The sequence below is a fragment of the Drosophila kikkawai genome, chromosome 3L (assembly GCF_030179895.1).
Source record: "Drosophila kikkawai strain 14028-0561.14 chromosome 3L, DkikHiC1v2, whole genome shotgun sequence".
NCBI classification, from domain to species: domain Eukaryota; kingdom Metazoa; phylum Arthropoda; class Insecta; order Diptera; family Drosophilidae; genus Drosophila; species Drosophila kikkawai.
Genome location: NC_091730.1, coordinates 32986934 through 33000935, shown reverse-complemented (window position 1 = coordinate 33000935; position 14002 = coordinate 32986934). Strand labels below are relative to the sequence as shown.

Sequence of the window (14002 nt, the reverse complement as noted above, 5' to 3'; positions counted from 1 at the left end):
CTTGAGTTCAGTTATCCCGGCAGCCAATACTCTCATGTCACTCCAATATGGTTGCAAGTCGTAATATACAATGATGGTCCAGTCTGAAATTGCCATTCTAGAGGTCCCGATTCTTTCATAGAACAGTCCTGGCTGATTTGTGAAATGCGTGACCTTTGTTTGTTGTCCCAACGCTAGTGGCAGAATGAGTAACATTGCCAGCAGGGTTGGAAGGATCGAAGGTGATATCTTCCTCCTCTGTGTAGGCATTTCATCCTTTGCCGTTGTATCTTCGATGGAACTGTGCGGACGTTTAACGGCTGTTTCTTCTTTTAACAGTGGCGCGAGACGAGTTACTGACCGTTTGAAGATCCCAGATGCAGTCTTTACATCTACTACTCGGACATGGTCGTCCTTACCGGGATATGTCTTCACTATTCGTCCCATTGGCCAACTCATCACAGGCACGTTGTCTTCCTTGACTAGCACAAGTAGTCCCTCTTTCACGTTTTGTGATGCGGTTTTCCACTTGTTGCGCATTTGAAGCTCTTGTAGATACTCCATAGACCATTGGTCCCAGAACATTTGTTTTAATCTGGACACTAATTCCCATCTTTTCACCAACGTTTTCCCTGGTGAGGCTAGATTTGCATCGGGAGCGGCGGTCAACGGTTCACCAATCAAAAAATGGCCAGGAGTCAGAGCTGATGTATCTGTTGGATCAGATGACATTGGTGTCAGCGGTCGGGAATTGAGGATTGCTTCGACTTCCACGATTACGGTGTTAAGCTCCTCAAATGTTAATGACGCTGTGGCTGTGACTGATACTAAAAGCCGCTTCGCAGATTTCACCGCAGCTTCCCAAAGCCCGCCAAACGATGGTGCTCGGGGCGGTATGAACTTAAACTCCACTTGCTTTTTATTGCAATGGTTTATAATCTGTTCTTGAGCCTTGTCGGTGAATATAGCTCCCTCTAGGGCCTTCAATTGATTATTGGCACCGACAAAGTTTGTTGCGTTGTCACAGTGAATAGTCTGACATTTTCCGCGTCGACCCAAAAATCGCCGAAGTGCAGCTAAAAATGCATCTGTTGTCAAGTCACTTACTAACTCCAGATGAACTGCTTTTGTTGCAAAACAGCAGAAGACTGCAATGTATGCCTTATCAGGTCTTTTTCCACGTAGTTTGTGATGAATCCAAATCGGTCCACAGTAGTCAACACCAGAGTTAAAGAATGGCCGAGCTTGTGTTACTCGGTCAGCTGGTAGGTTGCCCATGATTTGTTGCATCAACTTGGGCCGTGCCTTTGTACATCTGACACAGCTGTGAATTATGCTTCTTGCCATTGTTTTATCATTGAGAATCCAATATTGTTGTCTGGCAATGGCTCTTAGAGCTTGAACCCCGCAATGCATGTTCTCTTCATGCATCTATCGCAGTAGCATTTTCACCAGTGGATCGTTGTATGGAAGCAAAATTTGATGCTTCGCGTTATATGGAAGGCTAGATTCTTCTAATCTACCTCCGACTCTGATAAGTCCGTCGTTTCCGATTATAAGACATAGGGAGACAATCGAGCTCTTTTTGTCCACTGTTTTGTGGATTCGGAGTTGTTTGTATTCAGCACTAAAATCAATTTGCTGGATAGTTCGCAGGATGATGGTCCTTGCATTGGTTAACTCACCGACACACAATGTAGTTGTGGGTGATCTGTTTTTCTTGTTACAGAACCGCATCATACAATACGTTGTAGCTTATTGAAGGAGTTGCTGTGGTTGCACTTGTAGAGTACACTGCCAATTTCATTTTGACATGTGGGCAAGCTTATGTGATTGAGCCTGCGTTCTAGATCGCTGGGGGTGGTAGTTGGTACCTGAGCCCACTTGTCGCGAGAGCCATGTAGAAATAGAGGTCCATATAGCCATAGATTGTGTTCTGCTAACTTGCTGGCGGCAATTCCTCTTGATAGTACATCTGCTGGGTTGTTAGCTGATGACACGTGACGCCACTGAGATTGGTCTGAAACAGCTTGGATTTTTGCGATTCGATTTGCCACAAACGTGTGATATGATGATGCTGATGCGTTTATCCAGGACAGCACCACAGTCGAATCTGACCATAAGTATCCAGGTACCTTATCGTTTGGTATGCGTAAATCCTTCCTCACCCTGTGGGTTAGCTCTGCTCCCAATACTGCGGCGCATAGTTCCAGGCGAGGCAGCGTCTCTTTTGCTGTCGGCGCTACTCTTGACTTTGAGCACAGTAGCCGAACAGACACTTGATTGTTCTTATATGTGGCTCGGACATAGATTGCTGCTCCGTATGCCCGCTCTGACGCATCGACAAACGTGTGAATTTCCTGATTAATTGGCACCTTTCCGTCAAAGATGTGCCGTGGAATTTGCAAATTGTTCAATGCTTGTAGATCAGCACGATAATTTTTCCACTCAGTTTGCAGCAGTTGAGGAAGCTCGTCGTCCCAGCCCATCTTCAGCTCCCACAGGCCTTGCATAAATATCTTAGCCTTTACCACAACAGGAGCGAATAGTCCTAGTGGATCGAAAATTTGTGATGCCTCCGAGCTCACCACTGGTTTGGTGATGGTTGACGCTTCACTTTTTTGGGATCGCCCACATAGCTGATCCTTATTTGGTACCCAGATCAAACCCAATGTCTTCACACTGTAGTGTTGAAGGGTTTCGTCTAATTTGACGTGGTTGACTATGTCTTCCTTTGGAATTTGTGCAAGAACTTCGTCATTGTTGGAGCACCACTTTCGGAGCTTGAATCCGGCTGGTAGCAGTATTTTGTTTAGCTCTTGTTGAATCTGAACTGCTTCTGGGATGCTATTTGCTCCTGTTAGACAGTCGTCTACATAAAAATCATGCTTGAGCACGGCTGCTCCAAGCGGTAAATTCCTTTTGGTTTTCTCAGCCAAGTAATCCAAGCATTTTGTAGCTAGGAATGGAGCTGATGTTGTACCGTATGTTACGGTTTTAAGTCGATAATACTTGAGTTCGTCTGATGGATTCTTTCGCCAGACGATTAATTGATAAAATTGATTATCAGGATGTATCCATACCTGGCGATACATTTTCTCTATATCGGCTGTGAACACGTACTTGTGAGTGCGGAACCGTAGTAAAATTGCAAACAGTTCGCTCTGTACGGTGGGTCCAGCATACAATATATCATTTAACGACTTGTTGCTGGTGGTCTTGCAGGAAGCATCGAACACTACCCGAAGTTTTGTAGTGCTGCTCTCAGGTTTTAGCACACAGTGGTGCGGGATAAAGTAGTGATCCGTAGGTATCCTTGTGGGAGGCACTTCTTTCATGTGTCCAAGGCTTTCATACTCGTCCATAAAATCTACGTAACCTTTCCAGACTTCAGGTGATGTTCTGCGCTCTAGTGCCAGGAACCTGTTAGTTGCAGTTTTCTGCGATGCCCCCAGGGCTGATGATTGCTCAGAAAAGGGAAGCTTTACTATGAACCTTCCATCTGCTGCGAATTGGAGATTTCCTAGGAAGTGTCTTTCGCAATGAGCCTCTATCGGTGATTTTGGTTTCCAAAGTCCAAAAACGTTCCAAAAGCGTGTCGATTTGGTCCTCTGTGGTTACAGGCGCGCAAATTGCTGCTTGGTTGTTTTCTGCAGATACTTTCCCGGCGACAATCCAACCAAGTTTAGTATTCTGTAGGACCGGGCCGCCTGGTTTTAACATCATCTGGTTTGGCAGTAGTAACGAATAGTAGTGCTCAGCTCCGATAAGCATGTCAATTTTTCCTGGCTTATCAAAGTTTGCATCTGCCAGAGCGATGTTTTGAGGGAGTCGTAGATTTGTTGGATCTAGCTGATGAGCCGGTTGATCGGCTATAATGTGTGGTAACACGAAAGCCTCGACTTGCTGAGTAAAGTCGTTATGCATTGATTTCATTTGCACATTTACTCTAGCTCGACTAGTCTTAGGATTGCCTCCAATACCTTCGATACGTAATGAAGTACCGTGGAGCCTTAATGATAGCTTTGAAGCCATTCGTTCAGAGATCAAGTTTATTTGTGATCCTGAATCAAGCAGAGCTCTGAAAGTGGCCACCTGACCATTGCTTGCTTTTACTGATACCTTGACTGTGGCTAGCAGATTGTAACTCTTGTTACTTGCTGCCCCTACAGAAGGTGATTGTGGTTCAGTTGCTGCACCTGATGACGTTTCAAGATGCAGCAGTGTATGGTGTTTTTTATCGCATTTAAAACACAAACGGCCTCGGCATTCTTTTGCCTTGTGGTCGCTGCTGAAGCAGTTGACACACATTCGTTGTTTTTGTACCCAATTGAGTCGTTCGGGTATTGGTTTATTACGGAAGTCATCACATTTGTATAGCCAATGATTCCGTTTGCAAAATGGGCAGCTTGGTAATTTTCCAGCGCTGGCAGAAGTGCATGTTGGCCCCTTCTGATCCCTTTTTGCTTGTTGACTTCTTTTTCCTGTTCCCAGTACGCGAATTCTCTGGTCGAGGAAGTTAAGTATTGTGTCGAGACCTTGCAGTTGTCGAGAACCATCCAACGACTGTTCGTACAAGGCTCTATTAGTAATATCCAATTTTTGCTTGATGATAGCAATCAATATTGTATCCCAGCTGGATACATCGATTCCTAGTCCCCTTAATGATGCCAGGGACTCGATAGTTGTTATATACAACTCTTTCAGTGATTTCGGATCGTCACTATTTGTGTGGTGTTGCAAGAGCCGATTAAGAATCGTGTCGGCTACGTGTCGGGGATTGTTGTATTCATCAACCAATATGCCCCATGCGCTTGCGTAATTTTCTTCTTTTAGATCGATGTGTCTTATCAATCTTTCTGCCTCTCCAGTTACGGTGGTTTTTAGATACCACATTTTCCGTACTGTCGGCATGTTGGTGTCATGGACCATGCATTTGAATAAATCAAAAAACTGCGTCCATTTGAGTAGATCCCCATCGAATTTGGGGATGCTAACTCTGGGCAAGTGTACATCTTCATTGCTCGATGCATTGGTTTTTGCCCCTAACACCTTTTGGATATCCCTTTCCAGTCGGAGAAATGACTGCATGTCGTATCCTCCCCTGACCGGGTCTTCGTGTTCTTCATGAACAGCGAAGTGGATCTCCTGAACTTGTGACCATAGTGATTTTATCAAATCACTTGTAATGGTTTTTCCAGTCTCTGAAAATTCTTTCAGAGCCCGATGGATAGAGTCTGATATGGCTCTTTGTCGGCGACATGCCGACATGAGTTTGCCCACAGGCTGCTGTATGCTTGCAGCGTCTGCGTTTCCTTGGGCATGGCTCGTAGTTTGAGCCATTGCGTCAGTTATGGCGCTTCGATACTTGTCGCATGAGTCACGACAGTCTTTGTAAAAGTTTAGATATTCCGAGGTTCTATATTTCTCCAGAACATTACGGTCATTTTCCGCAAATCGATTCCACGCTTCATCGATTGCGGCCAACTTAGATTGAAAGTATGTTGGGTTTTGTTTCCTCTCCGCAGAATCTTTCTTGAAATTGCGGATCAGTTTTGAGATCTCTTGACTGATCTCTTCCTGCAAGTCTAACGCCTCTGTGGCTGCTCGCTCCTCCATGCTAGTCATGTTGAAAAGTGCTATATTCTTGACCCGTTGGGAGTGTTTTATTCGCTTTTAAGCTGGATACGCTCCGTTTCGCAACCGTTTGTGGTCTAAAAAATTAGCACTTGTTCAATTAACTTGGAGAACACACTAGACTCTGAGTTCTAGTGGAAGGATTATTTCAATGGATGCCCAGGATTGTTCCAAGAGTTGGGGAACTTGACTCGTGGGACTTGAATTTTCCTTAGGACTTGATCGTCAGGACCTGAATTGTCCTTAGGATTTGATCGTTAGGATGTGAATTGTCGTCAGGACGTGAATTGTCGTCAGGACGTGAATTGTCGACAGGACGTCAGGACGTGAATTGTCGGCAGGACGTGAACTGTCGGGGTCACCAAAGTGTTTGTATGAGTGTTTGTTAGTGTGAGTAGGCTTCGATGCCTGGCAAAATAGCACATAAACTAATTGCCTTGTTTGTGTCGCACCCAGCACTTGAACTAGGTGGACTGCAGTTGGAGGAGTAAAGATCTCTTTGAATTGCAGATGATTACTGACTTTATTGATTCAAACTTAACGATATTTATAGCTAACAAATGTGATTGCATTTACGAATATTAATGATAAAGAATAATGTAGGTTGCTAGTGCATGCGGAAACGAATATGCTTCTGGTTACAAATGTTGATGTGCAAGAATAATGTAGGTTGCTAGTGCATGCGGAAACGAATATGCTTCTGGTTACAAATGTTGATGTGCAAGAATAATGTAGGTTGTAATGGTATATGCAGAATGAGGCTATTGCTCCATTCCACTTCATCGTCGTCAGCAGAATCTACATATGCGCTTGACCTGGTAATCTATACTTTATTTTGGCTGCATATGAGAGTGCTGCGACTGACGACTTACAGATTATGTAATGTTATGATTATGAATTATATATATATTGCAGCGACTGAACATAACCTTTGTGCCTATCTGGAGATATTGAAGGAATAATTCCCCCCCCTCGAGCCGAACATTGTGGTCCTTCGAGCCGGATTGAAAAAATTTGCCAATTTTATGGAATGGAAAATAGGAAATGGAAAATTTATTTGTATCCGGCCCCTACGCCCCCGGCCTATTCTTTTCTTGTGGTGGTTTTCTGTGGAACCTTCGACTGCGTCGCGGGATTGAATACATTTTTTTGTGCCTATTCTGCGGAAGCCAGCTCTCCAGCTCCCCCCAGCCGAACAAAATAAATAAATTATTTTCTGGCCGTGGGTTTCTTCGGGGCTTCCTTCTCTCTGTCTCGGCTGAGACGATGGCACCTCGGCCTTGGAGGTCCGGAATTTGGGACCCGATCGAATTTGGGGTTGGGTCCGATTTTTTTCTCTTTACTCCCCCCCCCCCCCCCAGAACTTTCGCCTCCAGGAGGCAGCTAGGGTCCTGTGAACGTGTCCATGTTTAAATTCTAATTTTTTGTTCCATTTGGAACGGACTCACTTTTTTCCTGCCTAGCTGTTTCCCTTCTTTCTTCTGGTTGCCTGGCGACCGGCTCCTGGTCGCCCTCGTGGCCTCCCTGCTGGCTCCGGTTGCCTTCCGTTTAGTCTCCTCCTAGTGGTTTGTTTCTTTTTTTTTTCTTCCGTCCAAAATATATATACCTACTTTCCCGTAAAATACTTTTCGGTTTTTTTGCGATTTTTGCGGGTTTTTTTGCGGTTTTCAGGTTTTTAGGTTTTTTCCGGCTCCGTTTTTTCTCTTACTGGCCGCCATTAGCGGTCACCTTGCCCTATATAGGCGCGGTTCCCACCAATTCCTTTACCCACTTTTCTCGCCTCTCTCACCCGGGGTCGAGAACCGCTTCCAAGGCCAGTGCTCTTTGGTGCCTTGGGGTGGGTGTAGCTAGCCTCTCTCCCGATCGGCACCTACCTCCCACACTTCCCCTTCGGTGTGGATCGTATGAGACGCTCGAGGTGCGATCCACTTCCCCTCTTCCTGGACCTGCGAACCTATCCTCGGTGCGCATCCCAGACGATATTTGTTTCGCGTACGGCTATCGATTACCGCCCGAATGCAACACCACGCGAAAATTTGCCAATCGCAGAGGACGCTAATATTCGCGAGCATTCCCACTCTCACAAGAAAAAGTAAACAAACAAACAAAAACGCAATCATCCTCAGACCCGTTCAGCGGTGTCTCCTCGGCGGCGGGTCCTTGTCCCATGATTTCCGGGCTGCCCCAACGTAGGCCACACCCACTGTAAGTACTCTGCTCCCTACCTACACCTACCTATCAGCGTGTCGTTTTCCCTTTACATTCGCAAGCATGGTATATGCCAATAGGCTTCCCCGCCAGGTCCTCCAGCTCGAACATGTTATTCCCTACGGGCTTCACGACTCGGCACCTAACGAATTTCCGGGGGAACTTGGCGTTGTAATTCTTCCCGAAATCGCTCAGGGTGAAATTCCGACGGAAGACTTCCTGGCCTGGTTTCACGTTGAACTACCGTGCGCGCTTGTTATACTGCCGATTTCTCCGCTCGTACGCCTGATGCAAGTGTTGCTTGATACGTTCGCGTATAATGTTGCGCTTGTCCTGGCAGTTTAAGGTGGCCACTTCGTGGTCCGTCATTGACTGCAGCTTCTTGGACAACTTGTAGCAGCTGCCGTGCAGGTACATGTGCTGCCCGAACACTGCAAAGAAGGGAGTCACGCCCGTCGCCTCGTGCACTGCATTTCGGATCGCGACCTCGATCTCCGGCAGAAATGCGTCCCAGTCCCGATGGTCTTCCTCGAGACCGAATCGTGGCCAGCACCGTCCGGTTGACCCTCTTTGCAGCGTTACTCTGCGGGGAATACACCGCCGTCCGCATATGTTGTACCCCATATGCCTCCATCATGTCTTGGAACGCCCTCGAGACGGACTGCTTCCCATTGTCGGAGTGTATTACTTCCGGCACACCAAACTTGAAGAATACTTCGTGCACCAGGAACTCGACGACGCTGGTGGCTGTGGCTTCCTTCATTGCTTTTAGGAATGTGAACTTTGAGAAGTGATCCACGACCACAAATATCCAGGCTTTCCCTCGTTTCGACCGTGGATATTTGCCCAGGAAATCTATATATAGTTTCTGGAATGGCCTTTCCGTCACCACTTCCTGCCCTATCCCGACCTGCGTGCGATAATTCGGGGCCTTCGCCTCAGTGCACTGAATGCATTGTCCCACGAAGTCTCGAACTTGCGTCGTCATCCCTGGCCAGTAATACTGCCGTCGGAGTTTCTGTTGGGTCTTCTTTACTCCTCCGTGTTCCGACGCCGGTTCAGCGGTCGCGATCCTCCCGGCTGTCAGCGATGCCGGAATCCATAGTTTCCACGGCCCACCCTCGACTTCATCTCCCAATCTCCAAAATCGGAGGCGTTTAAAGATGAGGTCGCCTTCCACGCGAACGTCCGGTAGGCGAGCCTGGTTTTCCCTTATCTCATCTCGAATCTCTTTATATTCCGCAGATTGGAACTCCGTCGTGGCAAATCCCAGGGTGTCGTCGGCATCTAGCTTCAGCTCCTCCACGCATCTGGACAGCGTATCGGCCACCACGTTGTCGGCTCCCTTCCGGTGCGAAATCTCGAAGTCGAAGCCTTGCATCCTGAGGGACCATCGTGCCAGCCGTTCGCTGAGGTCCTTCATGGTTATCAACCACTTCAGACTCGCGTGGTCGGTGATTACTGTGAACGGCATCAGTTCTTCATATGGCCGGAATCTTTCTATGGCCAGAACTGCTGCCAAGCACTCCTTCTCTGTCACCGAATAATTTATCTGGTGTTTGCTCAGTTTTGCAGAGAAGAAGACTATCGGACAATCGTTCCTGTCCTCATCATATTGGAACAGGACTGCTCCCACCCCAAGATGTGACGCACTGGACATAAGGTTAGGTTAGGTTAGACCGGACGGCCCTCGAGGGGCCACACATAGGCCAATATGGCCTATAGCTATCCGGAGAAACTCCTGGATGGACCTAGAGACTATTTATGCGGGTTTCGAGATCCTTGAATATCAAGGTGTTTTTCGCAAAGGCAAGGAGTTCGCCTGGCTTCCTCCTGGAATTTGTTAGTACATCTGTGAAGTTCAGACCAATTAAATTGGGAAATCAAGATATCTAGCCTTTGAAAATTTGCTTTACGAAAGCAGCGAACTTTAGTCGCTGAGCAACTCAAATCAGGTTTGGTCTTTACGACAGTCCCCAAATCGATGGTCACTTCGAAAGTAGGATGGTAAGGGTCTTCGGGAAGCGTCAATGGATCGACTCTTGTTAAGTTTACACCTACAGGATCAGAGACGAAACACAGATCTAGTAGGCGATTTAAAGAATTTACGACATGGTTAACTTGGGACAACGAAATGTCAAGCAAACCATCTATGAGGTCATGCTGTACCGCAGTTTGGAGGACATTGGACGTACCATCTGATGACCAACGAGCTCCAGGTATATTGAAGTCTCCTGGAGTTATTAGTTGGTCTCTATCCGAAAGCATGTTGGAAACGGCCTGAATTGCCGAAAGGTGTTTCCAATAAATAGGCTCTTCAGCAGATGGAGGAACGTAAGAACAGGTTATATAGATAAAACTACCTGGAAATGATAGCTTTACACAGATAAATTCAATACCTGTGAGATTGTCAATTTGAACCAGTTCGGAAATAAGGGTGGAGTCAACGGCAATTAAAACTCCACCACCTCGCTGGGAAAGACGGCCCAATCTATAAGTTGTGTACTTACCCGGAAAAATTTCGGAGCTGAGAATCTCCGGCTTTAACCAGGTTTCGGTAAACACAATCACCTGGGATGCAAACGAAAAACTATCAGAATACAATTTAGAGAGCTTGCTGCGTAAGCCTCTAGTATTCTGGTAGGAAAGTAGGAGGGAGGTATTTAGTTTTTTGGCACTGCCGTGACGCCCGCGGTCGCTGTGGTTTGTGCCGGCCGTGAAGGCGGTTTTTTCTTTATTTTTACCTCGTACTCCTTGACTACAGCGTGCTCAGGCCAGAAGTCACCAGAACAAATTGTGTCAAAAAGATCGAGGGAGACACTTATCTTGAAAGATGAGATGTCCCTGGGGTATGAAAAGTTGAATTTTTCTATTTTCACATTATTGGCTTGTATTTTGCTCTGTATATGAGCTAGTACATCTTCAGATGCGAGGTCAGGGGCAAGCCGAGATACAAATATTGTTTTTAATGGTGGAATAGCGGTGAGGGTTTTTGGTAAAGCAACATTACCGACTTCAGCCATTGGAACGGCCCTTTTTTTGCCCTGTGGGATAGCTGAGATTTTTTTTGAAGTCTGCGGTGTCAGAGATTGAGACTCCGCAGCGGACTCAACTAATAAAACGGGCGGTGCTGCTGCCATTTCATTCCCGGCACGTTCGATTGCCGAATCTTTCGCTGTTCCCGACCTCAACACCATTGAAGTTGGTGTCGGTGCCGGGGGCTGGGCCGAGGGGGTATGCCAGATCGTAGGTTGCTGGGGCTCGCCCAATTGCTGCCGACCAGAAGCTGATTTTTTGCGCTTTGGCGACTCACTTAACAGCTTCATCCCGTTAAATTGAGCGTCCAGCGCTGTGAACAGGTCATTCCCTTTGCGAAAATTGACCCTAAGTTCATTAAATCCGCCTCTGGTCTGCTGCATGAAGGATAACATTTCCTTCTCAACCTCCCGGCAGGCATGGCAACAGAAACGTATGCCTTTATTGGCAGAAATTACGTCAGCGATACGGCCCGTTAAGTCGAGGCACTTAGCGTGTACGACCGCATCACAAAGCCAGCAATAGAGGCTGGGCTGTTCTGCCAAAACTTCTTTTTGGCAGCCTTTAATAGCGCAAACAGTATTCGACACCATTTTACACAACCTACAACCACCGTGCACCGATAAGCAGAGCCGAAACGAAAAAAAAACAAGAGAGCGGGAGCGTAAGCGTGGGTGAGCAGAGACACAACGAAAGCTTGGAACCGCCTAAGTGCAGCTAGAAGCAAATAAACGGGACAACACAAAGAGGAGACAGGAAAACGCAAAAACTAAAAGTGATTAAGGGGGGACATCTGAGTAACTTTTTTTAAAAATCGAAATTTTTTTTTTTTGCTTAAAAAATACTTTAGGGTCTTAAAAATAACATATCTAAAGATAGAGTCCGGCAAAAGTTTCTAAGTGTCGAAATTTTCCATTCTGCGGCGATGCCTCACATGTAATCATATACGATTTTAAAACTTTAAACGCGTTATTCTCAAAACCACTTTTTTTGAGTTGGCCGGAAACCTAACTCGAACAAATCTTAACCGATCGATCTGAAATTTTGACAGTATATCAAAAATACCTATGGCTATCGACGTACGTAGGATTTTTTTTTTTTTTGCTTACTTTTTTTTTATCAACAATTTTGTGACGTTTTTTTTTTCATGAAAATTGAACATTGTTTTTAATCACTCACCATTTTGCTAAAAATGAAAAAATTTCGAAAAAATCCTACGTTCGTCGATAGCGGTTGAGATATAGAAACTAACAAAATTTGATTTTTTGTTCTAGATCAAAAACTAAGGACGTTAGGTTTTCGGCCATGGACCCCTTTCAAAAAAATATGGCCTACGAAGACATGCTGCACAGCCGCCATTTTGTTTTCGATTTATTAACAAAAAAATTTATTTTGTAGTTCACATCTAACATTATCAAACCTACTTTAAAATTTTTCGATTGGATTTTTCATTTGGCCAAAAAAAATTCTAGAAAATGGGCTTTTTTTTTGCCAGTTACTCAGATGTCCCCCCTTAAATTAGATATATGTATATATTAAATAAACACTTAAAGACACATGCACATGCACTCGCGTAGCAAAACAGCAAAGTTATATATTGTATTTTAACAAGTTAAAATCTGGACCCCGATGGTTTTAAATGCAAAACAACACAAAAGTTCGGAGCGCAAAACAAAAACACGACCGTTCGCTATGAAAGTTCAAGTTTTTACTTCCCGTATCTGGGATAAAGGATGTCCTCTGCCTCCTTGTTTATCTGGAGGACTGCACTTTGGCCCCCCCTCTTTGGGTGATGGGGCCGCAACGTGTAGAACCTTCCAGTCCGCGGTTGGGATATCCGGGTTCTGACGCTGCAGCAGCTTCAGCGCCCGGTCCGCTTTGATTGCGATGGGGAAGAGTACCTTCGCTTTTGGAGTGGATGGGATTAGCTCCCGGTCCACCACCTCTAGCTTGGCTCCCTCCCACAGCGCCTCCAACTGGCAGACCGCTTGCGTCAGCCACTTTCTCGTCGGGTCATTCATGCACTTTAGGATTTTGACCCCATTTAGCCACCCAGCGCCATCGAAGGTGGGCATGGGAGCTTCGGGATCATCCTCCATCCGTGCGTACAATGACTCAACGAGCCGCGCATGCACCATCTTCCACTGCGCCTCGGTCATTTGGCCGGCTTCATCGCTTCTGTCAATGAGGGCCACGATCAGGTGTCGTTTGGTCACCTCACTGACTTTTGCCGTTTTTTTGGGCTTTTCCGCCATTTGGGGAGGTCCTGTCTCCTTAGGCCCGCGTTGCCGCTTGCTCCCCGGTGCGTCCAGAGAAGCGCTTTTGGTTGAGCGTTGCCTTTTGTTGGCAAGCGTCTCCTCCACCTTGTTGGCGAATCCGCGGGTCGAACTCATATGGGGGAGTTTGGCGAAGTGAAGCCTCCCCTCAGCGATTTTCTCCTCAGCCCAGGTAAGCTTTGCCCTCTCCTCTGGGGATATTGCGGCTTTTTTCTGGAGCCGATCCTGGATACGGAGGGCAGCCTTGTACATCGCCTTGGCCTTCATTCCCTCGCTTGACCGCTTTGGCCCGTCCCTGCGCTGGGAGCTGGTGCCTGGTTTCGGTGAGTGGAGAAGCTGCACGCTCTCAAGGTCCAAGTCTGTATCTACTATGGCACGTGAGCGGCTCAACTTCACCTGGGTAGTTTTTCGGCAGTAGCGCTGCAACTGACATGACCTGCTCCCGTCACATCAGAGGTGTAACAGCTGGCGACACGCAGAGAGGATTGCTCCCCCCCCCCCCCCCGTGGCTGCCGGTGGTAGCGGTCACGCCTTCCACCGACGTTTGGGCTGACATCCCAGCCCTGGTTTCTTCCTTTAAACCCTCCAGAATGGTTTGTTTTTCAGGGGTACCACCCACTTGCGTTTTATGCCTTCCGCCAGGCACCTTCACCCATGGCTAACGGGTCACTTCCTGAGGCTTTTTAGGGCAGAAGGAGTTGAACCGTGGCCTTAGCTAGACACTGTATTATCCCGGACGGGGCTAGCAGCAAAGCATTACCCATGTCCGGGCTAATATAGTGTCCATTGCCCAGCCGGCACCCTCGGGGAGGGTTCAGATGGAGGATTTTTGCCAGCTCACTGGACATAAAACGGCCGTTTAAAAT

At 46.8% G+C, this 14002-nt stretch overlaps 1 protein-coding gene across 1 annotated transcript; it reads right to left on the bottom strand.

Annotated features, from left to right (window-relative positions):
• Window positions 1–1918: 1918 nt before the first annotated feature.
• LOC138928447 (uncharacterized) lies at window positions 1919–3317 on the bottom strand. Its single transcript, XM_070285523.1, has 2 exons — window positions 2148–3317; window positions 1919–2056 (listed from the first exon to the last, which is right to left on the bottom strand). Exons 1-2 carry the CDS (start codon window positions 3315–3317, stop codon window positions 1919–1921), a joined length of 1308 nt encoding a protein of 435 aa, XP_070141624.1.
• Between the last annotated feature and the right edge of the window lie 10685 nt (window positions 3318–14002).